General features: G+C 36.7%; 1 protein-coding gene across 1 annotated transcript in view; it reads left to right on the forward strand.

The window, feature by feature from the left end:
* Positions 1 to 26300, forward strand: part of RYR2 (ryanodine receptor 2) — a gene marked incomplete at both ends in the record, with an annotated part of 394128 nt that overhangs the window by 98972 nt on the left and 268856 nt on the right. The window contains one exon of the mRNA XM_080342351.1: positions 15574 to 15678. Coding sequence (XP_080198477.1) covers positions 15574 to 15678 — 105 coding nt within the window. The remainder of the gene's footprint in view (positions 1 to 15573; positions 15679 to 26300) is intronic.

The following is a 26300-nucleotide window of genomic DNA, read 5'->3' on the forward strand; positions in this document are numbered from 1 at the left end:
ACATCTAGAAAGATTTAGAACAAAAAATGATGGTTTTATTTCACCAGCTTCCATAACATCACTTTGATCTTATCTGATACATTGCAGAGTAATGCTTCATTTTCTGTCTCATCATTTTGAATGTATTATTCATAATAATACATTTTTCACTAGGATATTAATGATTCATTATAATAGCAGTGATCTTGATGAATTCATTTGTGCTGCTCTGTTTTAAGTGAATCTTTTTAACAATAAAAACGTGCTGGGATGGATGTGGTTGCAGTGCTAGTTGCCTGTAGGTCCAGAAAAATCTATTTAGTGAATTTATTACCATTCAGTAAGTTTGGATATTAAATCTACGGTCTCTATATAAAACTCCTGAATGTTCCTGTCTTTAAGGAATACAATGTAAATTTTAAATCCATTTCCTACACTTGCTTGTTGATGCTGCTTTTTCTCCATGTTTTCTGAAGCAGTATTTATTCTGCTTATTCTTCATATGCTTGGGGAAAAAAAGCAAACAAAAGAAAACCCATGCAGCTTGTCCTTGTTTTAATTCTTAAGGACTGACAGTTTCTAGAATGAGCTCATTTGAAGTCATTCGGAGACATAAATAGTGAGGGAGGCATAAAATTACCAAATCCTTAAAGCGAAGTTGACTGTAAATAAAAGCAAATAAAACCACTTATCTTCCTAATGTCTATTGAAATAATGTTACTATTGAAGAACATAGAAAACATTACAAGAGGCATGTGATAATCTGAAAAAGGTTCCAGCAGAGTTCATGAGGTTAAAGTTTCCCTGAATATCTTTCAGGCTACTTTCCAGTTGTAATGGGATTGTGATGCACTTTCATGTGAACAGTACTGTGGCATCTGAATCACAGCCAGGTGTCAAGGATGAGGTAACAAACCAAGCACCAGTAATAGACCTCAGGTGTCATCCTGGACTTGCATTCTTGAGAATGCCTGAAACAATCCTCTACCTTTCTCCAATATCCACTGCCATGTGGCTCCTGGTGGCGTAGCTGATATTTTATTAGCACAGCTTATTCGCATGCACTGTCTTTCCCTGGGATCACTGAATAATTCACACTACAAAAATAACAGTTAAATTCAAGATATATATTGATATAATACTTTGGCAACTACTGACTGTTGAAACTTATCCCATTACAACAGTAGCACTAGCAGACCCATTATGAAAATTGCTTAATGAATTTTATTTTCTTCTGTTCAAGTTTACAACACAAGTGTTTGTTTGGAGGATCCCATAGATACCTTCAGTATCGGAGGAGAAGAGCAGATTTTAAAAACATCATACTATCAAATGATGGATGATAGTTGGGCTAAATTAGCAAACACTTTAAGTGTTATCAGTTCTCATGTGTTCACATTTCAAAACTGTTTGCAAATTCCACTTTCTTCACTTCCTTTTGAAAGTGATTCATGCTTGTGAAATCACTTTACTGAGCAAATACACCCTCTTTATTTCTTAGATCTGCAAATCTGTTGTTCCCCTGAAGATCTTGTAAGGTCTTTGGATTTTGAATAAGGAATTCATTCATTCGTATTTGGAGCTACATTACAGCTTGTTTTGGGCTTGAAGTTGGTTTCTTTGTAGCAAATTGAGAGACATCTGTTGCTGCTAAATTTAATATGGGACTCTTCCTGAGAAGAAATGCATCTTATCACAAAATGGCATTTTATGGAATCAAATTTCAAAGTACAGTTGTTATATTTCTAAGTTTGTGAATGTTTTTGTGCATTGATTTGATCATTCTTATGGGAAGAGATAAAGAAGAGTTGGGACTGTTAAGGCTAGAGTAGGGAAGGCTCCAGAGAGACCTTATAGCAGTCTTCCAGTACTTAAAAGAGGGCCTACAGGAAAGATAGGGAAGGACTCTTTATCAGGGAGTATAGGGATAGGATGAGAGGTAATGGTTTTAAACAGAGAGATGGTAGATTTAGGTTAGATAGTAGGAATAAATTCTTCACCATGAGGGTGCTGAGGCACTGGAACAGGCTGCCCAGGGCAGCTGTGAATGCCCCATCCCTGGCAGTGTTCAAGTCCAGGCTGGATGGGGCTTTGAGCAACTTGGTCTAGTGGGAGGTGTCCCTGCCAATGGCAAGAAGGTTGGAACAAGATGATCTTTAAGGTCCCTTCCAACCCAAACCATTCTATGATTCTGTATAGTCTAGCAGGTGCTGACTAAAGGGGAAAAACAATAACTCCAGGCTAGGCAACTTTCAGTACGGCACGCGAGGCTGTTGCCCTTCTTTGCTGCCAGGGCAGCCTGTGGGTTTGTCCCCACCTTCTGCCCTCAGCCTGTGCTCTGCAAAGCTGCCTGCCAGGCAGTCAGAGCCCAGGCTGGGTCAGAGGGTACTGGGTCTTTGTATAGCAAATATATTATTGATTTGAAATGAATTATTTGGGCCGGTGGATTGGATTGCAGTCATAAAGGTCACTCAGAGGGACTAGGTTCTGTGTTAGCAATAGCCTTGGCGAAGTCAAAATGTTTATCTGTAACAGTTCTTTTGAGTTCTACCAGGGACTATTCGCTAGCTTTGACTGATAATGGGATAAAAACTTGCACTTTTTGCTATCTGTATTTCATCTGTTATTTTAACATGGGAAGGCAAGTAAGATTAGTTGCTATAATTCCGCTGTAAATGCAGTTTATTGGCTACTTTCAGGAGCATAGCAGCTTCCTGATTGTTGCACAGAGCATGTCATCAAATTCCTTGAAACAATCCCATATCTTCAAGAGCAAAATAATAGATAAGTAATAGATAAACAAGATGTTAGGCCTAAATTACATGGAACTTTATTAATAGGAGACAGTTCTGAGTATAAAACAATCAGATTGGTACAAGATAAATGCATGACTATGTCCTCTATAGAAGTGTAGTAGCTCAAGTGAAAAATACTTACATTTCAATCTCTACTAGTTTCAAATAAGATCTCAAAATAGATTTTTTTTTTTTTTCCTAGGGATAGGTTACAAATTCTCAATGTGTAAGAATATAAAATATATAAACCATCAAAAATACATAACATTCAAAAAGTTGCAACAGCAAGAGTAAAAATACCCAAATGTGATATGCTGAAGACAACATTTAAAATGCTGAGTTTCCTGATCTCATCCCATTATTTTTCTAGCAGGTCTTGTTAAATCTATAGCATAAATTTAGATTTTTAAAATAATAATAAGAAAAGAAGGGATCAGTGTCAGAAAAAAAAAAAGCCAAAAGGAACTTTTTTGACAATGGTCTGTAAGTAATTTTGTTTCATTAGTTTTTGCTGTACTGTCAAATCTGTTCCTTGTGTGGAAGACCATCCTTTTTATTAAAACATCACTTATGAATAGTTATCTCAATAAAGAGATCCATTTCTTTACTTTTGAAAATTAGATTGTTGCTTTTTTATATATAAACAGATTGCTAGTATCAAGTCCATTTATTAAAAGATTACGCTACTTGCTATTGAAGTAAATTTTCGTTAGACCTAAATAATGCATGGAGTGTGGAAAAGCAAACAAGCTGGAGCTGTGTTTTAACAGCTCTTGAAAACTCTACTGGTCTGTGGTGCAGAATGAAAAATACGCAGCTCTGGGCCAGTCACAAATGGAGTTTTAGTCCCTTGTGAACCATCGCACAGCAGAAGACTGAGAGCGAGTTACGATTTTCAAATGGCATAAGGTTTTTTTTTTTCCTCTTGTTTTTATGGCAGGTAGTAAGCTTACATACTTAAATTCTGAGTCAGCAGTTTGGACTTGAGAGAGGGAAGGATAAAATAGTGAGAAGATTAAAAAAAAACTCCTTTTTTTTTTTTTTTTCTCATCTTTTAAGGTGGTGGTGCAGCATGTTATCTGATGGTTTGAGCTTTCCACTGAGCTGTGAATTACATTATATAATAAGTTACAGTGCTGAGAGAAGAGTCCAAAAGCTTATTATACCCTTAATTCTGTCTGTAAAGTGAGGAAGGGCTTCACATGAAGGTAGGGCTTTGATAACTTTTTTTCCATTTTTGGCTCTAAAGAGTCACTTTTCTGCTGTGGCAAGGCATGGCTGCAGCACTAGGAAAGCTTCTGCATGTTGGTGCTGGGCTGGTGTAGGCCAGTGGGCCAGGGCTGTCTGCTCCATCACCCAGAGCTACGTATATCATAGAATTATTTCAGGTGGAAGAAACCCTTGGGATCATCAAGTCTGACCATAACTTAACTCTAGCACTAAACCATGTCCCTAAGAGCCTCATCTATATGTCTTTTAAACACATCCAGGGATGGTGACTCCACCACTTCCCTGGGTAGCTTGTTCCAATGCTTCACGTCCCTTTTCATGAAGAAATGTTTCCTAATATCCAATCTGAACCTTCTCTGGTGCAACTTGAAGCCATTTCCTTTCCTATCCCTGGTTACTTGGGTGAAGGGACCAACACCCTCCATGCTACAACCTCCTTTCAGGTAGTTGTAGACTAGCAATAAGGTTTCCCCTCAGCCTCCCTCCGTGATGCTCCATTCTTAGTCAGTTCCTAGATGATGTGTGAAGGTACAGAAAATAAAGCTTGGTGGTAAGACTGGCACACTGTTTCTTGTGCTTTTGGATACCAATTCCATGAGTTTTTTCTTTGCCCTTTTTTTGGTCTGTTTGCAACAAGTAGTTGAATCAGGAGGAGCAGGTTAGGTGGCTGTGCTGGAAAGGAAGAGGAGAATGGGGGGAAAAAGGGTAGAGAAGGATGGTCACCTGGCACAGGCATGGTTACAAAAAGTATGATTCTCTACTGTTTATGCAAGCAATTCCTACGCCAGCAGTCAAAATCTATACAGATGTGTCCAGAGAAGGGTGTTGTCCTGAATGGTAGGCAGGAACTGAACTCCTTTACTTTGATTGTCTCTGGGAGAAAAACCCTTTTTCGCATTTGTCTTCTGGAGTGTAAGATCTGAAGGCAAGGATTGTTCTCCTTTTTGTCTCACACAGCAAACACTTGAGCATGTTCTTAGTGGCCATGGCAAATTGTCTTTCTGACTTCAGAGAAACTGAGTCTGAAGCTCTTTCTGACAGCTGAGAAGCAGTACCTGTGCTGAGCATAGTTTTGATTGCATAAATCCACATGGATAAAAAAAGCACATGGTGTCCATTAATGCATGGATGCAAGTAGATGCTTTCTGAGCAGTTACTGACATAATAAATTACTAAGTTTTAAAAAATTGGATTTGCACTGACAAATCAAATCAGTGTTGTCTGATTGTGTGGGTTTTGTTGTTGTTTGTTTGTTTTTAATTTTTGATAGTTGTTGTGGTTTCTTTCTGTGTTTGTTTCCATTGCACCCTTCTTAAAAAAAAGGCAAAAAAAGACTGTCAGGGCTTTGACAAGGCTTTGTAGCTGCACCTTCAAGGCAAGTTTAATTGCCTTTGTGTCATGTTGCCAAAATGAATGTTCATATTTAATGGCAAAGATGGCACTTAATTTTATGTAATCTCACATTCAGAAGACTCCATTTAGCAGACGTTCACTAAGATAATTGATTTTAATAATTTAAATGAAGAGTTGGTAACAAATTTATGCATACTTACACATTACTTTCTCTACTTTACATGCATAATTTAGACATAGGTAGAGGAGGTCTTCATAGGTAGAGATCAGACTGGATTTTTTTCAATAAATTATTCTTTCCCAGTAAAATGCTCTATACAGAAGCAATATAAATAAGAACATAGTATGTTTCAGTACATTTATGTGTAGTTTTATGTAATTCATAATGTAAGTAATTGTAAACATTATATTTATTATGTATATGAGAGTCATTTTATATTCCTTTTCAATCTTATACTAATCCTGAGCCTAAATGCAGATGTGTAGCCATATCCATCAAACCTGATTGTGATCCTTGCACTTAATCCCACAAACCAACAGAATTATTTCTTGAGATGGAAAATGAATAAGTTAAAATGAATGTGAAACATTCAGACTATGAAAGACACTGAGTCAGATCTCTATGGATATAAAGCAGCAACAGAAATGTGGCTTTATATCAGGCTTATGATACTTATATGATACTTACATATCAGCTGTCTTTACTGTCTCTGAATTTTCAAGCCTTTTGCATTATTACCTCTTGCATAATTTGCTTCTGAGGCAGGTGGGTTTTTTTCTGGGAAATGCATGTGAGTATTCCTGCCTAGATGGTACTTTTGGCAGCTTTTCGTGCTGTTATGGTACTGAATGGTAAGCGAGGAGTCCTTTATAGCAGTAGTTTACTATCAATCTTTGGCACCTTTGACCAAAAAAGGACAAAATTAGAATCTTTAAGAAACTGAACAAATAAACATTAATTGGGCTTCCAAGCTTTTTGGTTTTGTGGCTAATAAAAGTGCATAGTAAAATGTGTTTATTTTTTACATCATGCAGTGTATGCTTAAATGCAAAGCCATGCACAGTCAAGCAGGGGCTTTATACATTAACACATTTATAGATAAACCACAATTTCTGAGTATACATGGTGAGAATTTTTTTTTTTTTTTAAACAGATATTTATACTTGGAAGTATTATTGCACTTTTTATGAGCAGTGAAATTCTGATGGTGTCTGTCCCTAAATCCATGAAGAACTTCCTAGGAGATAATCCTTGCTCTTAGGACTCCTCAAGTCTTTCTGTCCCCAGCTCAAATATCTGCTGGAGTTTCTTTAAGACTACAGGAATTTAATGGTTAAAGTTTTTTTTTTTTTTTTTTTTTTTTAAAACTGAACAACCTTCATTATGTCATTCTAATAGATTTGCTTTACATTACAGAGGTTTATATAACTTTTAAGATAGGAGTATGGGTTTTTTGAAATTATTATTATTTTAAATCAAGTAAATCAGATAAAAACAGTATGCAGTGCATAATAATCTGGGGAATAATACGTCCAGGCTCAATCAGAATGCTACTTTTAAACTGTGTTGCCCAGGAGAGAGATGATGATGCATCTCCTTTCTTTCATTTAAGGTCAAGTCAGAGATGACTCAGAGCATAAATTCTTAGTCCCCCATTCCAGCAATATTTGATAGATACCAATTTTTCTAGTTACACAGGCTGACTATGGATTTCAGCAACATGATATGGAAAACCTAATAGTTGAAAACTCACAATAAAATCCTTAGACGTTAGAATTTGGTGTCCCTTTTGATGTTTTATAGTTGATAAGCAGGTTTTGCTTCTCTTAGACAAATTGTTTCATGTTCACTGCAAAGTGAATGAGTTGCACGTTAGAGTTGGTGTATGGTATTCTGGAAGAGTTAGTATTTGTATTTTTTCCAATGTCATTTTACATGTTATAATTCCACTGTGAGGGTTTCGGCTGTGGGATAAATGCAACAGTGAGAGAATCTCTGCAAACAGTGTCCTATTGGTTGCTATGTGGAGGTAAGATTTCTACTGAGACGGGTCAGGCTATGTCAGTTATTACAGCCACAAAAGACATGCACGCTTGCCCTACTTATTTGATCCTGAAAGATGATAGCATTCATACTCTGAAGTACCATTGTTGTAATGTGGATGGTTTATAATAAATCTGGTCAGAGATCATGAAGATTTTCTGGTTGGGTGTCTGCCATGCTTTCCAGAAAGGGGCAAAATAGTATTCTATAAAGATCATCTTTCTGATGCTGCAGAAATCAAAGGGCAGCTGCTTCATTCCAGGTTCTAAAGCACTAGTACCCTCCTAACAGATAATACCCTATATTTTTACATTACCTGTTGCAGTAGCTACAAGTAGGACATGATCTCTAAGATGAAAAGGGAAATGTAAAGTTTTGAATACTACACATAAGATTAACATAATAAGGTAGGATTTGCAGGATCAACGTGAAGTTAAACAAAAAATATTTTGTTAATTTGGAGGCATGCCGTGCCTGAAACCTCTGTTGATCCTATGAGGTTTTTAAATTTTATTAATTAGCACGGAATTTTTCTAATTACCTTAACAATGAACACATTTACACTGCATTAGGGTCATATACTAATATTCATCTAATCTGGCGATCGCAGTGTATGTTGTAATGGCTGTTGAGCTGATTGACCTGGTTTATCCATTGAGACTGAAATGTAGTTGTGTGGCTCCTTACCCAATGTCTAGTCAGAGAACAGATAAAAAAGACAAAACAGCTCTCAGTAATGTAGATATTTTAGACTTATGTATAGTTAGAAAGGAGGCTGGGGGAGAGATGGAGCATAAGAGGAAAAAACTCATTACTTATCCTTTTAGAGATGGAATCTCTGAGGCTCTAAATGACAAAGGAAAGTAAACTTCATGCCAGGAATTACAACTTCCAAGCAGCAAAGACAGTCTACTCCTTCCAAAGACCAAAACTGAAAAATTGTAACGTAAAACTTTGACACTGTTTGCAAGCATAAAAGAAAACAATAGAATTTTACTTATGTAACAACAGCCTAAGTAGAAATAGGTTTCTTATGAATTTTTAAAGGACAATGTGAGAGGGGAAAACGTCAAGAAGCGGTTTCCTTCTGAGCGTTGTTTTGCTTTCAGTTTGTACAGCTGAAGTTTCAGGTACATTTTTCTTTGTCAATGAACTGTTCCACTGTGACCAGCTGATGACATTCACTGTCTGCAAATATGAGTAGGAAAGGATTTTGGTCTTCACTATTGTGCTAACTCATATGGGGATAAAAACTAGTAACTGCTTAAGACATATACGGTGGCAAACAATGATAGGACAAGGGGTAATGGGATCAAACTAGAACACAAGAGGTTCCACTTAAATTTGAGAAAAAACTTCTTCTCAGTAAGGGTGACAGAGCACTGGAACAGGCTGCCCAGGGAGGTTGTGGAGTCTCCATCTCTGGAGACATTGAAAACCCACCTGGACATGTTCCTGTGCGACCTCACTTAGGTGTTCCTGCTCCAGCAGGGGGATTGGACTAGATGATCTTTTGAGGTCCCTTCCAATCCCAAACATCCTGTGATACTGTGATACTGTAGTGAAGTGTTTATCTAAGATATATAAATGGAATATACATTCAGTGTATCAAGATTTTTTTTTCACTGCTGGGTTAGTAAAATCTAACAATTTATGAGAGAATTCTGCACTCAGAAGTATGAATAACATATAAAAATGTTGTGTATGTGATCACAAGAAGAGAATCTTTTCAAAATATTAAATTGATCAGATTCAAAAGATATGTTCTAATCCAGGTGTTCAGCATGTAGTGGCACAGGCAGCCAACATGATTCAAAAGAACCAGTGAGGACTTGGAGCTGTCTTGTTCTAGGCTTTGAAAATGAATTGATTGCAGTGTATTTGAGTCTGACCTCAGTTCCACTATTAGCTATTTTGCCCTGTATTGGTCTCCTTTTCCCTTGTTTTTCATTTGGGGCCCTATGCTGGTTTCATCTTCCTGGTATTCCTGTGAGTTTTGTAGTTCTATCTCCTGAAACAGGTGTCCTGTGAAAAAGGAATCTTTAGAGCTTTCAGTTGATAACAAGAAACTTTTAACTATGTGAAAAATACATTTTTCAGGAAATAGAACTTGATTAGATTTTCAGGTTTTCCTAGAAAGAGTGAAAAGCATAATTGTGACAGAAGGCCACTCCCTTGTCAAATCATTCAAACAAAACCATGAGGGCATTAGAGTTTTTACATACAGTGAAATTAAAAGTTTGAATGTTGAAAACTTCTCTGCTTTTGATGGAAACAACTGTTTCAGAGGGAATGTTCTATACATGCTTAGGTACAGAAGGTGATGGTTTCAGAATGAAATAGTCATAAGCAACTGTAAGCAAGTTGTTAATGGGAAGTGGCCAGGCAAACTTTGCAGTCTGCTAATGACAAATATGCAAGAACTTGACACTGTTCTGGAAAGGTCCTCTCTTCTAGAATGGAAACTGTAAGACTCATAATTCACAGAATCACAGACTGGTTGTGGTTGGAAGGGACCTCTGGAGATCATCTAGTCCAACTCACCTGCTAAAGCAGGTTCACCCAGACCAGATCACACAGGAATGTGTCCAGGCAGGTTTTGAATGTCTCCAAAGAAGGAGACACCGCAGCCTCTCTGGGCAGCCTGTTCCAGTGCTCTGGCACCCTCAAATAAAGAATTTATCCTCATATTCAGATGGAACCTCCTACGCTTCAGTCTATGCACATTGCTCCTCATTCTATTGTTGGGCACCACTGAAAGGAGTCTGGTCCCATCCTCCTGAATCCACCCTTGAGATATTTAGAAAAGTTGATGAGATCCCCTCTCAGCCTTCTCCAGGCTGAACAGACCCAGCTCTCTTAGTCTCTCCACATAAGAAACATTCTCCAGACCCCTAATCATCTTTGTAGCCCACAGCTGGACTCTCTCCAGTAATTTCTTGTCCGTCTATAACTGGGGAGCCCAGTACTGGACACAGTACTCCAGATGCTGTGACTCACTGATTCATTCTCTGTCTTTCCTGGTTTGGGATTTGGTAAATATGATTCATCCTGTTTGCCTGATGGGGCTTGACATCAGAGCCATGTATTTCTGTACTGGGCCCATCTTTTCCATGACAAGCTGGAAAATATGGAAAGCTGTGCCTTCTATGTAGAGTCATAGAAATGGATGGTTTTGCTTGCTAATATTGAGTGTGTTTCATCACTGTCACCAGACAGAATCTCATTTAAGTAGTAAGGACTGCCAAAAAGACCGAGATGTGTAAATGTAAATATAACTTGAAAAGAGATTATGGGTTCATTTTCTTTCAGGCTGCTACTACAAATAGGACTACAGATATTTTGCTTAAGTTCTGTACTAAAATTATTTTCCTGAATGTTCTTACTTGGATTCTCAAAGTTAAACATCTAAGAAATGTACTAGTTTAAAAAAAATTCTGAACACACACGTCTTACTTTTTGACAATGTTGCAAACTGTGGATGCTTTGTAAATCAGGCTGCTTACTTGGTTTTTTTTTAAGACACTGATGTGTGAATATTTAGGATGCAGTTAGAGATGAAATACCTGGAAGTCTATTTCATTGGGAATTCCGTTAAAAAAGAAAAATAACTATAAGCCTAGGAAAACAACTAGGAAGCGTGCAAGTAACTAGGAAGAGAAAAAAAGCAGACATAAAACTGCTTGTTCTTAGACACAGGGTTGTGTTTGTTGATGCGATTTATTATTCTTCAGTCTTGTACTAATACTTATGAGAGGCAGAAGTTCAGTTTACATTAACAAGATTAGATGCATCATATTATACGACCAGGTCATACATTATTGTGGCTTGTTAGCACTGTGTGATCATCAGAGTAATGACAGCAGGACTGAGTTTTGCATCTCAGCCTCTTGCCTTCATTGTCATCACACTGGATTATGGTGGTGTGCTTGTAAATTAGAATTCACTACAAACTGAAATAGTGTGTAATGAATACATGCAGTATCCGTGATTCAGTTATGAGTTGGACTAGAGCTAGAGATATTTCTAAACAGTGTTTCAGAAGCTTTACTGAAAACACCTTTTTAATAAAGCATGATTTACTACACAAGTATTACTACAGAAAATTAGTGTACACAATAAATGTAGTTTAAAACCACAGGAAGAATAAAGAATTCTAAAATTTTCTAAATAATCCAGCAATTACTCCAGTAGTAGATATGCTTTAAAAACTCCAGATAGGAAATACATTCTTTTAATTTGGCTAATTTTGCTGACTGTGCTATTACATGCAATGATGAAGAATCAATAGAAAAAGTTAATAGTAATTTATTATTTTTCTCTGAGCAGTCCTGAATCTCCCTTTGAAATTTAATATGCAATTTCTGGTTTGTGTAATAACATTTTTTTAAATCAAGCTACTTGAGTATCAGTTGTAAATATCACTGGATAGATTGTCTAGACAAATAATGGACAACAAAGCAAATTTTGTAAACAATCCCTAGCAGAGAAAATCAGTAATATTTCAAACTCTGAGAAATACTGGAGTTGTTACCTTTAAGTCACTAGAGTATATTTTATATAAAAGTCCATTAAAATATGTTTGATTTTGCAAGTAGGTCAAAAATAAATTGAAAATAAATAGTTTTGAATAGTGTCATTGTTTATCAGAATTTTCTGCTGATCTTCTGGATTAAAGATTAAGTGATACAGATGCCTTGGACTGTCCCAAGACCTCATTAAGTATTCTGTCACAGAAACAAAATAACCCACAAAACCTCTTGGAATATCAACTGTTTTTTTCCATGCCTTCATTTAGAAAAAAGTTGCTGCAACAAAGATGAATACAATAAAAATTGGTGGTAAAGAAGGCTGAGGATTACTAATATGGTTAATTATGTCTGTTGAGACATATGTTTTTGAGCACTGATCATTTCTGGGGAGTATAAATTGTGTTCTGTTCTCAAATTAAAGATTTATTATTGCCATTAAACTTGAAAATTTGCAGCTAATTACAGGTTGTTTGTTAAAAGTATGTTGGTGGGTGGTTGTTATACATGTAGGAAAATATTTTCTTTAAAAGTCTTTATTATTTAATAGACTATTCATAGTCTAGCAAAACAATCACTAAAATATCTGCCTACACATTTGATCTATCCTCAAAGAAGCATGATATTGCAAACTGATTGCTACAGATTTTCCTTGCAACCCCTAGAATATGCAGTCACTTTCCAGACTGGGAACTAAAAACTTTTGTTATTTATATGAAGATATCTTCTGACAGGGAATGTTAGTTTGTCATATAACACAGAATACCTTCATTTTTCATGTTTCCCCATCTGTATGTGGGGTAATATGAGCGATAAGAGAGATAATCAGAGGACTGGCAAAAATTCTGTGTTTTTTCTTCCTTTTATTTCATGCTTTGAAAAGATGGCAAATGCACTGTGAGCAGGTTTTTAGTATATTTAAATGAGGGTTTAAAAATAGGAACCTTCAATCTGTGTCTGTATGCCAGCCTGAAGCCTCATCTTCTAAATCCAGAGCTTTAAAAGCATCAGCATTAAAATGGGCTGTATCAAGGTGAGCAGGGCTGAGACTGTCTTGGCCAAGTATTCTGGAGGTTCTGCATCTGTCCCTTGTATGTCCCTGCCATGGTGGTGGTACATTGTATGTGGCCATGCCGGATGGATCCTCAGTAGCTCAGATTTGGGTGAGGAACTGCCAGAGAGGAAGAGGCTGATTGACACACTCACCATAAGCATCAGTAGATGTATTTTGCTTCAGCTCTTAGGGGAGACACGTTCTCCGAGGGCCGCTGAGTGTCCTGGCATTCATGCAGCAGAGCGGAGGCAGGATAGTATGCTCTCCCAATTGCCTTGAGAAAAACAAACTGGTTTGAACATCTTGCTAGACTGTAAGAAGAAAGTGCGTCTTTCACTTAAAGCAAGATGATCGCATACAATTCTTTACTACTCTCTGGCTGCTCAAAGTGTGCCTTACTCACCTGCTAGGAGAACAGCTAAAAATGTTCATTGGGGCTTCACTCCTCAGATTTAATGAGCTGGGAAGAAAGTGCTCATTGCTGTCTTGAATGTAAAAGAGAATGGAATTGAGGAGGGAGGAGTGTTGGCTTGATCAGTGTGTGAATTGATGCAGAATTTTCCATATTTCAGACCATATAAACTCTAGGGTAGGTTTAGTAGTAAAAAAATTTGATAGGTCACAAAATTGTATGTGTGACATATTCTGCCAGTGAAAAAACCTTCCTTTAAAAACCAGTAATAACAGTAAGAACATTGTTATGGAGACTTTGCTTATATATGTTTGCTTATAACCAGATATAGAAAATGTAGCCTTGGCTCATTTCTGAGCACAATGTAAGGAGCATCCTTTTCTGTTTTGTTCAGACTATTGTTTGTCAAGTCAGATGTCACTGGGGAGAATGGAGGGTGGGCTGGACTGTCAGGCAGTTCATTTTTGTGAGGCTTTATAGAACACAAAATTGTACTCAGCAGAAACAACACATTGCAACCTATGATCTTTGAGTGCTCTCTTTCCTGCTTTGTAAAATAAGGGCTTGTCACACTACTTACATTACAAGGATGTTTTGAAGAGAGTCTAATTAGTTGTCTATTTTCCTAATACTAGCATGGAAAGGACTGTTGTAGTTTCTGAGTAAATATTTTATGCCTAAGTTTCACTGTGTAAGTGAGCCAATATACCATGCAAAAGAGGATGCTATTTAAGTTTTTTTTGGTCTGGCTAAAACCCTAATTTAAAATATAAATAGTGGAAGGTAATGAAAGATCTTTAGTTAATAAATAAACTTGAATTACTGTAGTTAGGAGTGAGGAACAGCATTTTAATAAGCCTCTAATAGTGTGAGGAGTTCTGAGTAAACTAACCTGAAAAAGAGGGAACAGAATGGTTTCACAACTACGTTTTACAATTCAATGTTTGAACTGTGAACAGTTTGAATAAACAGTTTGAATAAATGTGCAGTTTTACAGCTTTAGCAATAAAAGCATTTATGGTGTAAAAAAAAAAAAATATTTCCAATATTCAGTAAAAGTATTTCTAAACTAAAATATGCAACTAACATGAAAAGAGAAGGAACATGAAAGAATTTCTGGAGGCAAAAAAAGGTGTGTAGGAGTTGCGTATTCTTCTATAATATTAACAGAAGAAAAGATCCTCCCATAAAAATCTAATTTTATTTTGCTACTTTGTAACTTAGACATCGCTATTACAAACTTGTTTCAATTTTATTATGAGTTTTTGTGATAGTCTGGAAAAGTAGCTTTTCAATAACTCAATGATTTTTTTTTTTTCCAATTGTGACAAGTTGAACATTTATTTTTGTAAGACTCTCTAGTTTTATCCCACTTAGAACAGAATATGGTGAAGCATACTGCCCTGCAAGGCTGAGAAGCTACTGGCTTGGCCTTGATTGATCCTCAGTGTCTAATGTTTCTGCTGCAGAAAATTCACCTTGACCTGGAGACCATCATAAGGATGAGTTCCAGCTACTACCAGTAGCCTAAAGACCAGATTTTGTATCCCCCACAATCTATGCATAATGTCTAAGACGTATGTTCCATATACTGATGTCTAAGCAGAGAGCTTTGCTTGGCAGCCTTTGCCAGTGTTTTCTACTCCCCAGGTGAATTTTTCTCTTTAATATCTAATTGTAATTTTCTTTGCCACAACTCTTGTTGCTGCTCCCATTCCTTTCAAGAAGCACCTGCAAGGAGAATCTGCCTCCATTTTCCCTGTAATCATGATATTTGTAAAGAGAATCGTAAGATCCTCTTCTCCTCTCTCTCCTCCATCCAGGCTGGTGGAGCTCAGCTCCCCCAGCCACCCAGGGTGAGTGTACCAGCCCTGACACTCATGATGATCCTCTGCTGAACCTGATGCAGTTTATTGGCCTCTTTCTTTTATTGAGGGTAGGACCCAGTGCCATAGGTGTCAGTTAACTTGCAAATGCTGAGCTGAGGTGAAGAATCTCTTCTCTTCGCTGGCTGCCTAAGCCTTAGGTGTTGCAGCCCAGTATGTGTCTGGCTTTCATAGCCTCAAGGATATAGTAGATCTTTCAGATTAATGAAAAGGGAGGATAAATATAGGCATTGGAAAGTGCCATTCAGCAAATCTGTCACTAATGTGATCTCATGTTTTTCTTTCGCCTAGAATGTTCCACCTGATTTGTCCATCTGCACCTTTGTGCTGGAGCAGTCTCTGTCAGTACGGGCCCTCCAGGAAATGCTGGCTAACACAGAAGAAAAGGCAGAAGGGGTAAGTTGTTGAATATTCACTTTTTTCATCCTGCAAAATACAACACTTTTTTTTTTTTTTTCACTGGACCACAGATTTAATGACTGGCACGAGCTTATAGCATTGTGAATTCCTTATATTTAAATCTTCTCCTTTGCTACAGGAAAGATCTGTTTTTTGAGAAACTCCAAACACTTGGCAGTTTTCATTGAAACTTGCCAGAGTTGTAAATTTCCAGCAATTTCAATGTACTGCAGGTCCACATAGAGCTACAAGAATGTTTTAATTTGAGATCTCATAATGTGAAATATAAAGCTTGATCACTTCTTCAGTACAGCTAAGCTTTCTGAAGATTTCTGACTCTATCAAGCAAGACTGTCAAGTAGTCTTAAAATTGCTTGGATGTGTCCTGTTTTTCTCTAAAAATAATGAAATTGTTCTGTGTGGCCTGAGTTAATATGTCCTGTAACTCACCTTTAGAGCTGGAGATACAATGTTATTGAGTCTCAGTGGACAAAAAATGTGGAAGCACATTTTCACAGCCTGGAAGATGAAGGATATAGGAATACTGTTAATTGTTTGACTAGCAAATAAGTATTTATGAATAAATCATAGTATTGTAATTAATGTTCTCTGCTGTGTAATGAATTTGATTTGTTATGATGTAGTTGAGTGTTCCGTATACACCTTGTAGGGTTTACTTGAATGTCATACTCCAGCTCAAATCCTATGAACTGTAAATGAGGAAGGGTTGACTGGAGGCCCTGGAGTTATACAGATAAAAGAGAAGTAGGATTTGACTGTAAGTCCTTGGGAAAGTAAACTTTAAACTAACACAGAGTAATCAGTCCCATGAAATGCCAGGCACTGAGACTGAAAACGGTATTTGCGGAATGAAGTCTAGCAGCAATCCCATGGATGACCCAAAGTGTGTGCTGTCAGTGAGAATTTGTTGTAAGGACTGTCTCCAACAGCAAGAGAATGGAAAACACATCTGAGAGAAGAGGTGGTACGAGAATGTAAGCAGATCCATGCTTCTAAAGGGGGACCTTTCTTCCCTGAATTTGTAAATATTGAAACTGAGACCAAGAAAATCCACAGGAAAAAAATAAATTCAAAAAACAGGTACATACAGGCATAATGTCAATAATCACAGTTCAAACCCAAGGATGTGCTGTGATAACTGTGCGTGACTGTATGTGTGAAGTAGAGCAACAGTTTTCTTGCTGTTTATTCCCACCAAATGTGGGCAGGAGCAGAAACTAAAGAAAGTGTAGGGGATTGTGTGTTAAAAGTACTGCTATAGGGCAGAATACAGTGAATGAAAAAAAAATTCAGTTTTCGAGTAACTGAAAATTAAATGAATGACTGAATATGTACTTGCAGATAAATTAACAGAACTGACATTCGGTATCTGTATGTAGTTTTCATGAAAAGTTGATAGAACACGTGAGTTTTGCATTTAATAACCGAGTTTTAGGAGAAGAGGTAATTTTGTGCATAAATCTGAAGCACTGTATCTTCCTGGAACAGCGTCGTTTTTTAAATTTAGTATAACAGTGTTTTCTTTAATTTAAGAGAAGGAAGTATAGCAATTTCTTGAGAGATTGTTACTATAAATTGGATTCAATATGACCTCAGTTTTCTGATGGAAAGAACCCCACAAAGGGAGGTCTTTTCAGTCCTCAATTACTTTTCATTACATTAGAAATCATTAAGGTTGCTGTGTTTAAAAGTGATCTCCTTGTGCTTCTTTGCTTTTTGTGGTGTGTAATCTCTTGAACGCTGTGTTTTTATAATAGCTATTATATAACAGGTAAGTCAGCAGTAATGAAATGATGGAGTAATATGGACAAAATCTCATGCTGACTTGAGTCAGAACAATAAATGACTTTCCTTGTGCTTAAGAAAGAAGAACTATGTGCACTAACTGGATTTAATTTTAGTTCTCAATTAGTATATATTAAATGTGCAAAGCTACCTCTGCAATAAATGCCTACACTTTTAGTGCAAGAATCCCAAAATGAGAATTTCTATACTTGATGAGATTAGTATAATAATTCACCTATCTGAGTATATCTAATTCTCTCTCCTGGATGAGCTAAATGCTAGTATCAAAGGCAACAGTGGAAAATGAGGGAAATTTCATAAGAAAGGATGTGTGTAGTGCTCTGTTTCTTCTAGCTCTAGGCACTGAGTAGTTACTTTGTGCTCTGAGGTTTTATCCTTTCTCTTTAAAATACATACTATGCCTACCTCTGGCAGTTTATTAAAGTATTGAAATGTGTAGCTTGACTGCATGCTTTTGGTTTAAAAAATTAAAACCACAACCTGTTTTGTTTGCTCAGGAAGCATTATTTACACTTTTCATCTTAAACAGGTAAATTTTTGATTTTGCTTGGCACTTGAGTGCTATTATGCATGGACTACTTTGAATGTATAGTTCATCCACAGAAAAGAACCAGGAAAAGGGAAAGAAAAAAGAAAGAATCCTGTGAAAATAAAATAATAAATAATTATATAAATGATGACTATCATTACATGTGTACACAGAGTCTGCGCTCTGGTCTCTTAGGCAAGCAGAATTATAGCCGCTCTGTCTTAAACAGGCCTAGGGCATAGGTATTATTTTGTAATTATTTTGACTTGGTTTCTGAGCGTAACTTTCGATTATCGAAAAAGCTGGTGAAGGATGGAAGTGGAAATCCTTTGGTTTTTATAAAGCATCAAGTATTTTCTTAGCCTCAGTTGTCTCAGCAAATGATTTAGACTTTTGTCTGGAAGGTTTTTTTAAAATCATCCTCAAGCAAACATGCTGCATAAAAAATAGCAATTAAAATAAAAATTTACCAAAAGGGGATGCAAATTAAACTTCATTGTAAGGTAAACCTTCATAAAAGCTATTGCTACTAATTATTTTTTTGAAATATATTTCAAAGTTGTTTTTTTAATATGTTTCAATATAAATGATTTTTTTTTCTAATGGGAGAAATTGAGGATTCAAAACTGCTACTATCTCTATTTATGTAACAAGTGGCTAGTTTGAACTTTCACTCTATTGTAACACGTTTATTACTTCAAAGAGATCAAAAAAAGTTTTGGGTACGTTGGCTAGGTACAGAAAATTAAATTAGCTTGGCATTTAAAGGACATTTTACCGTAAGTGAACATGCACAAAGTCATGTATCTTTTTATATTGGCTAGAACAAGAACCAGCTTTTCTTTTGAAATGGATAAGAGCTTGTGATTGCTCAAGTTATGCTTGCTTTGCTTGGGTTTTTTGAAATACATCCAGCAGTGTCATGATATAAATAACGTGCTGCTCTTTTGCCTTTTGATGTCTTTTCTAGTCCTCCATGATAATTGTCATAAATGAGGCCATTGAAATTTGAGGACTCCGGGTTGCGTGTTACATGGCATACCCTTGTGAATAAATGATAGATATAGACAGAGAGAGAGTGAGTTGACACATATAATTACAGATGGTATGTGACTTACTTATGTGACTTACTTTCACCTGCTAGTATGGTGTGCATCTTTGTGTGGATGAGAGAGAGAACATCTCATGCAGAGGATTGGTGTTAATGGCATCTTTTCACTGCAGTGATTAAGAACTCTTGGTAGACTCTTTCACAGCAGCTTTAATTATTTCTGTCAGCAGTGGTCTACCAGAAGATGAGTGAGTGCCAAGCCATCCCAATTTTAGTGTTGGACCATGCATTCATGGCAAAATCTCCTTTAATTGGGAGGGTGTAGAGTAAGATGGGCTTAATCTACTGGAGCTCCTGTTTGCTGATCTGTGATTTATTATGTCAAAACAAGGTGTGTGAATGGGCTTTTTTGTGTTCAGGTATATATATAGGAGTATGAGACTGCTATGGGATTTTTTTTCTTTTTCAATTTTATCAGCAAAGTGGGTGGAAAGTTCAGTTCCTCTGCTAATGGCTAGGCTTTGTGCTACATGAATTGCTTACTAGTAACATCAGCTGCGCTTGGAGTGTAATGTGCTTCTACTGGAATTGTGTTTCAGTAAGTCTTGCAGGACAGATGTACCAAATGCATTCTGCATGGAACCAGATGGATTTTCCTCAATTGCTTATGTGTCCTTTCACATCAAGTGTCAGCTTTTTGATTGTTTACTAGAAAGAATGTGCAACTGAAATAAGTAAGGATTTGTGTGTCATCTGTAGCAAGAAAGTGAATGTATATGTAGTTACAATTTCTGTATTTTGAATGACAACATATGCTATGTACTAGAATACGTCAGGATAGTGTAGGGCACTCTAGCATTTACATTGAGATGATTTTAAGAGCTTGTTCAGGAAATCACGCTGTATTTGTTCTTTGCTTTCAGACTGAAAACCTCTGAGTAAACTTTAAGTCTTTATTTCTGTTTGTCTTCCTAGACTTCTTTACACAGGCTCTATTTTCCCTTAATATATTAACTTGAAATTTGTTTACTTTTATGCAAAATGAAATGTAGGGTTAAATCCTTTGTTAATTTTCTGCAAATTGATCTTAGTTGCCTTATTGTCTACTGAACACTTCTATGGGAGTTTTCTGCATTTTTTTTCCCAGTATTTGCATAGCAACTATGTTTTCCTACTACAGTATGCCATGGAAAATTTTAAAAAACATTAGAAATCAGGTCCCATGCATCTTAAACTTGTATACATTTATATAATTTGTTTTTAATGATCCATGCTTTAGATTCTTTAAATGTATTGATATGTCATATAGGGTATTGTGAAAATTGAATTAATATTGGAATGTTTGTGAGATTAGCACTGCAGCAGTGAACATCATAAAATTGGTGGTATTTAATCATGATGTCTTTAGAAGAGGATTTTTTAATCAAATGGTTGCACACTGAGCTGGAATGAAATAAAATGTTAATGACCACTTCATCTTCTACGTATTGAATGATGCTGAAAAGGTAAAGGACATAGGGAAGGCTGTGTCATAAGACATTGACAGGGTGGAGGTTGCATAAGTGACCATTTGCCTTAACTTTTTTCTTCGTAAAAATTACCACAATTCTTCTGAAAACGCAAGAAGTTGATACTTCAGCTTTGAAAAAAGTATTTTGAAATATAAACTGTTCATGATTATATAAAATTATTGTCTGTTGCAGCTCTCCTGTTACTGACTGTATAAAGTGCAGCTTTTGGAATGGCAGGAACATCCACCTCAGCTAAGCTCGACTCAGAGTGGCAGGATTTCAGGGCTTGGCATGAACTCTAAACTCAGTGGGAACTACAAACCAACATCTTGCCTCAGTGTTGCATCAGGGTCACTCAGCCTTTCCTAAGCCTGGATTTTAGGTTAGAGCATTTGAGCTGCCGCTCTGTGAGCAGGACCTTGTCCCAGCAAGGGGCAGGACTGTCAGCTCCTGGGCAGCCCTTGTTGGGAAGGAGCTGCTGAGCATAGTGGCCGGCCTGTGGAGCTGCGTTTTGTCTCTGTGATGGGCAGCGGGCCCGGGGCTAGCAGGCCCCACTTTGGAGAGTCTGCAGGGTCTCGGCTTCAGTGAGGTCTCCTGCTGAGTTCCTCCAAATTGACTACTCCTCATTCAAAATCATGCTTGTTAAATATACTTCTATACACGCACAGACATTCAGGTTTAAAAAAAAAAAAAAAAAGGAGCATGTTATTTTTGAGACTTGCTGAGCTCTTTGTAGATATCTCCCCTTTAGTTTTCAAATTAAAATTGAAACCTGTGCTTTTAGAGTACTGTCAACATGGTAAGTGAGAAGCGGAGGTCTTATCTCCTCATTGCTTTTGTAAGGCATCTGATCTTGATCCATAAATGGGTTTTTGACAAACACATGGTAGTTACTGAGCTCTAAAGATTGTCCTCCCTTTCCGTAGCACTCTTCTCTTTCTGCCTAGGCTGCAGCCATTTCCAGTGTCTGCTCTTTAGACAGTTAGTTGCCCTTCAGTCTTTCTCTTTGTGTATAAATAGATAAGACTTTTTTTTTTTTTTTTTTTTTTTTTTCCTCCCACATGCTGATAGTAAAAGCTCACCCTTACCTTTCTTTATGGAAACAGCATGCTTTGAAATAGGCAGAGAAACTTGAAAAAGAAGGGACACTCAGAGAGGCTGCTAGCAATAAACCTGACCTCTGCTTGATGGGCTGTTATCATCTGCTTCAGAATTAATTCATTTGGGCTATGAAGCCCTGTGTATGACTTTGGTAGTTAATGCCTGTTTGTGGAGATACAGCTGATGCTGTGGAAATGTACTTGTAATTATGGCAGTGTATACAGCTTCCACTCCTGAAACAGCCCTTGGTAGCTGACAGTCTGTTGATAAATACGCAGAACACTTCCTTTTCTTGAAAGAAGCTTCTATTTAAAAAAATATTGGGATGAGTCACAGAAGATAACAATACATATAGCACAGAAGGACAGGCACAAATTTGGAAATCCTGTTTTTTCATAATTTTTTTAGTGGTGATTATTTAATGTGGTAAATTCACGTAACCTAGGGTATAATGTAGGTCATTTAGCAGCTGACTATTTTAGTTAACTGGATATGTGTGCATTTTTTCTCTTTTTGCTGTGTAAAATTAAAATTTCCAGGTAGTATTTGTTTATTAACTTATAAGCCCTTTGTTGTCTATAACTCTACTTATTCAAAAGAACTTGCGCATTTGCACAGATTGTAATAATGTCAGTAACTGATAAATCCTTTGGCTGTTACAAGAAATTTCAGGTGAGGTTTCTTATTCTCCTCAGCCACATGTCACTACTTTTTAGGTACATCACTAAATAAAATACAGAGCCTTCATTTTCATTTTAAATGAAGAACTTGTTGGTGGGTTTGTAAGTCTCCAGAGGAAAATATGAGGAAGCCAACATTTGCCTCTGCAAATTCTCCACAATTCTCTTTCTGCAGTGATCCCATAGAGTGCAAAATGCTGAGTCTTTTCCCAGTTTGGCTTGAACTGGAGTCAACAAATCTTAAACTGAATATTTAGCAGATAATTTTTCCTAAGTTCTGGAGCTATCTAAAGCATATAGGTGAGAGACTTTATTGTTAGTTATTTTTATAGGAATGGTGTTTTGTAAGATTTTGAAATTCAGCCATTCAAATTTCACAGTGAAAATCTGAGGCAAATTGACTTAATTTTTAAGTGCTTCATCCACAGTGAATTTCCTTCCCTCCACCCTCCATAAATGCAGTGCTTTGAATAGCTTAATAAATGCTAGAATATTTTTGGAGCATTTTATGTAGAAATCAGGAATTTAAACACAATCTCAATATCTTGGTATTCACAATCATTTCAGATCAGAAGTAGTCTCGTCTCTGATTACTTCGGTAGTTCACTAAATTTTGTGAAATATTATGTTGCTGAATATTTGACTTTCTTCTTCAAGTAACTTATTCTGTTGCTGAGGAGTGATGAACATCCTGTAGCTTCATTCAAATTTTGTGATGTCAAGGAAGAACTTCTCAATGTTTCTGTTGATTTGGGAGGAATATGCTTTGAACTAAACTTCCAGAACTTGCTGTGAACTTTTTTTTATTTGCAAAGTAGTCCTTTTGTTTCACAGCTAAGCATGTTTAGATCTGTAAATTGATTATATCATAACTGCATACTGGGAAGTGCTAACACATTTCCTTAAATCTTTTGGTATGTATTATGTTTCAGACATTGAATGCTACAAATAACTTGTTTTTGCCCTGCATTCTCTCAATCCAGTCTTGACATTGCACAGTCTTTTTACAGTGTTTCTCCACTGAGGAAAATAACATATAGGAAACATACTCATATGCTATTACTGGGAGAAGTAAAAGACCCCAGTGCTTCTTGTGACTCTGAGTGTTGCAAGAAGCTGCAAAGTAAAAAAAAAAACAACTTTATTAGGGAACTTAGACCTTTGTGTGGAAATGAGTTAAACCACAGACTTGTTCCAGTTGAATATGGCACGCTCTTTAGCCTTTTTGCAGCTCAGATGTCTGCAACCACCCAGCATTGCATAGTCCGTTCTCAACTCATGAATACAATGGCATGTGTTGAGAGGAGAAAGAATGCAAGTGATAGGCTTCTTCTGAGGAGTCACTGAAAGCTCAGCAACTTTTCTAGTGGAATACTAATCACTGTCATAGATGATTTCAGGATTTTTCTGTCTTGAAGTAAAACAGTAGAGAGAACAATACCTTGACACAGAGATCTCTCCAGGACATTTAAAAGCTCAAGAAAGGGATTAATGGAATAAACTAATTTGTTAATCTTCACAGGAAAAAATGATTGTTTTTGCTTAAAACAGTTTATCAGCAAAGTATAAAAATTCTCTTGCTATATACTAAAACTACTAAAACATTTAGGAAAGCACTTCTGGTATTTCTTTTTTTTTTTTTTTTTTTTTTTTTCTTTCTTTCTTTCTTTTTCCCTGTAGCATTGATTGTCTTGTTTGGACTGTCTTTTACCACAGGCCACTCTTTGAAACCTTTTGTGTATAGGACAGTGTTTATTGGCTTTCCTTGTAGCTTGAAATGCAAATCTCCCAAGGATTTGGAGGCTAGAAATACAGGTGGTGGTTTTAGTGCGATACAGTAGGAAGCACTTTCTAAATACTTTCATCTCATGCTTGTTCTACATGCATATAAAGCAGTTAGGAATTTTGGTTCATAGTAATTTCCTGTTTATATTCTAACTGCATTTTGTGAAGGGAACTTTCAGCACTTTATCTTAATTCTAGGTTTCTTAATTCTGTTTCCATCAGTTTTGTGTTTTTTCTTTTGGCATATTGAATCACTTCGGACTGTGGACAAGATTAGACTAATCAAGAAGTCAGATTCAGAAAGCCAAGAATGAAGGAACCCTACTGCAGCTGAGGTTCAGAAAGAGCTGCCTGAAAATGAGATCAGGAAGGTGATGATTAAAGGTGGTGATACAAAAACATGACATTCACTTGTCTCTAAGTGAAGATTTCAATCTGTGGGGAAATGCTTAGCTAAAAGTTACATTTGTTTTTGCAGCTTGGTGTAACCACCTTCTGATGCCCCTGTGCACAGTTCAGCATATTTTTAATAAACAGAGCGCTATTAATGGAATTAATTATCTTTCTAATATAACCCCAACGCTGATTTTTGCATTGATTATCAGAGTACAGCAGTAAAAGAAAGGTATCAGTTTCTTTTGTGTTGGAATAACTTTTTTAATTAAAAAAAAAGTATTATGATAGCCTTTATGTTCTTCATTTATCCTGTTATATTTGATCTGCTTCGTATTTTTCCACATCTGTGAGATTGATAGTTTTTATACATTGTTGTTCCATTCCTGTTTCTGACAGGAGATCTTAACTGGAGCAGAACTGATTGGTCAGTATACAGCCTGATCACCAACACTAGTAATTGACTTTTATTTGCTCCATTAGTAACATTAGCCCCAGAATGTCCTTGTTTCCCTCCAAGTAGCAAAGATTATGCCCCCCACCCAGATGCAGATACATTGAAAAAGCACTGGAATACAGAGAACATGAGAAAATAGCCGTAAACAAATATCTCCCTTAACTTTTATTTAAAAATCTCAGTTATATCATGGTAAAGCATTGTAACTAATGCTCAGATTTTTTTTTCAGATTTGGGCACTCATAAATCTATGTCAGACCTTATTAACAGAATGGAAGCATTTGACTGCACACATTGTGTGTGAATCCTAAGCTAAACTGTTTCTGTAATATGAAAAATTTTAATTTCACAACCTCTACTTCAATATTTGACAACTTCATTTTTCAGGAAAATGTTGTCTGCGGATACCCATCAGTTAGGCAGAGTTCCAGCTAAATTGCATCATGAGCTTATTAACTCCCATCTAATCATCCAGTCATGGCTGATTAATCACATCTCCTGGTGCCTTGTTTTAATAAAATCTGTTTTCCATACCACTGACCAGCAAACTGCTGTCTAATTTTACGTGTGGGATAGTCTTTGCTGAAGGGAACAAAATACCACCCTCCTCCACTGTTGCGAAGGGCCTTGTGTGAAGGAATCAGCACGTCCAAGTGTCTTGCACGTGTAATTCTCCTTCTGTGTTTAAGAGATGGGGAAAGCTTGTGTTTCCTCAGAGCTAAAATGGTTTCCCATGCTGCAGGAAGGGCTGGAGGCATTTTGGGACAGGAATGCAACTGTAGCTGGTGGATTTTTTTAATATTAAGATCATTGATCTCCAACTGTGGAATTCTGAATTCATTAATTACTTTGTATTAGTAAGCAGCAAGATGATGTGGAGAGCTGGCATTTTCTCAGCATGAGGGGAGGGGGAAAGTAATTTCATCCCTCGTGCAAGTGGAAAAAGGTAACACTCCCCATTTCTTTTAATAAGTGTCGTATATATTAGTGAATAAGCCAAGCTATCAAAGTACTTCCTTAAAAAAAAAAAAAAGAAGATTGGCAGTTAAATGCATTCTTGACAATTTAATCCCTCTGATTTACACTACAGTAACCTAGTTAATGACATATCTGAAAGTTAACAACAGTTGTTGTAAATATGACGAGCTGAAAATGTTTTCAGGTTTGCTATCAGAACCCCCACATAAGAGTCAGAAATCAACCAGAGGTCTCTTAACAAACCAGAGCTCTTTTAGTTTCCTAGTACTGACCAGACAGTTTTCTCTTGTGACAAGTCATAGATGCA

This window comes from Nesoenas mayeri (assembly GCF_963082525.1).
Source record: "Nesoenas mayeri genome assembly, chromosome: 3".
Taxonomy (NCBI): Eukaryota; Metazoa; Chordata; class Aves; order Columbiformes; family Columbidae; genus Nesoenas; species Nesoenas mayeri.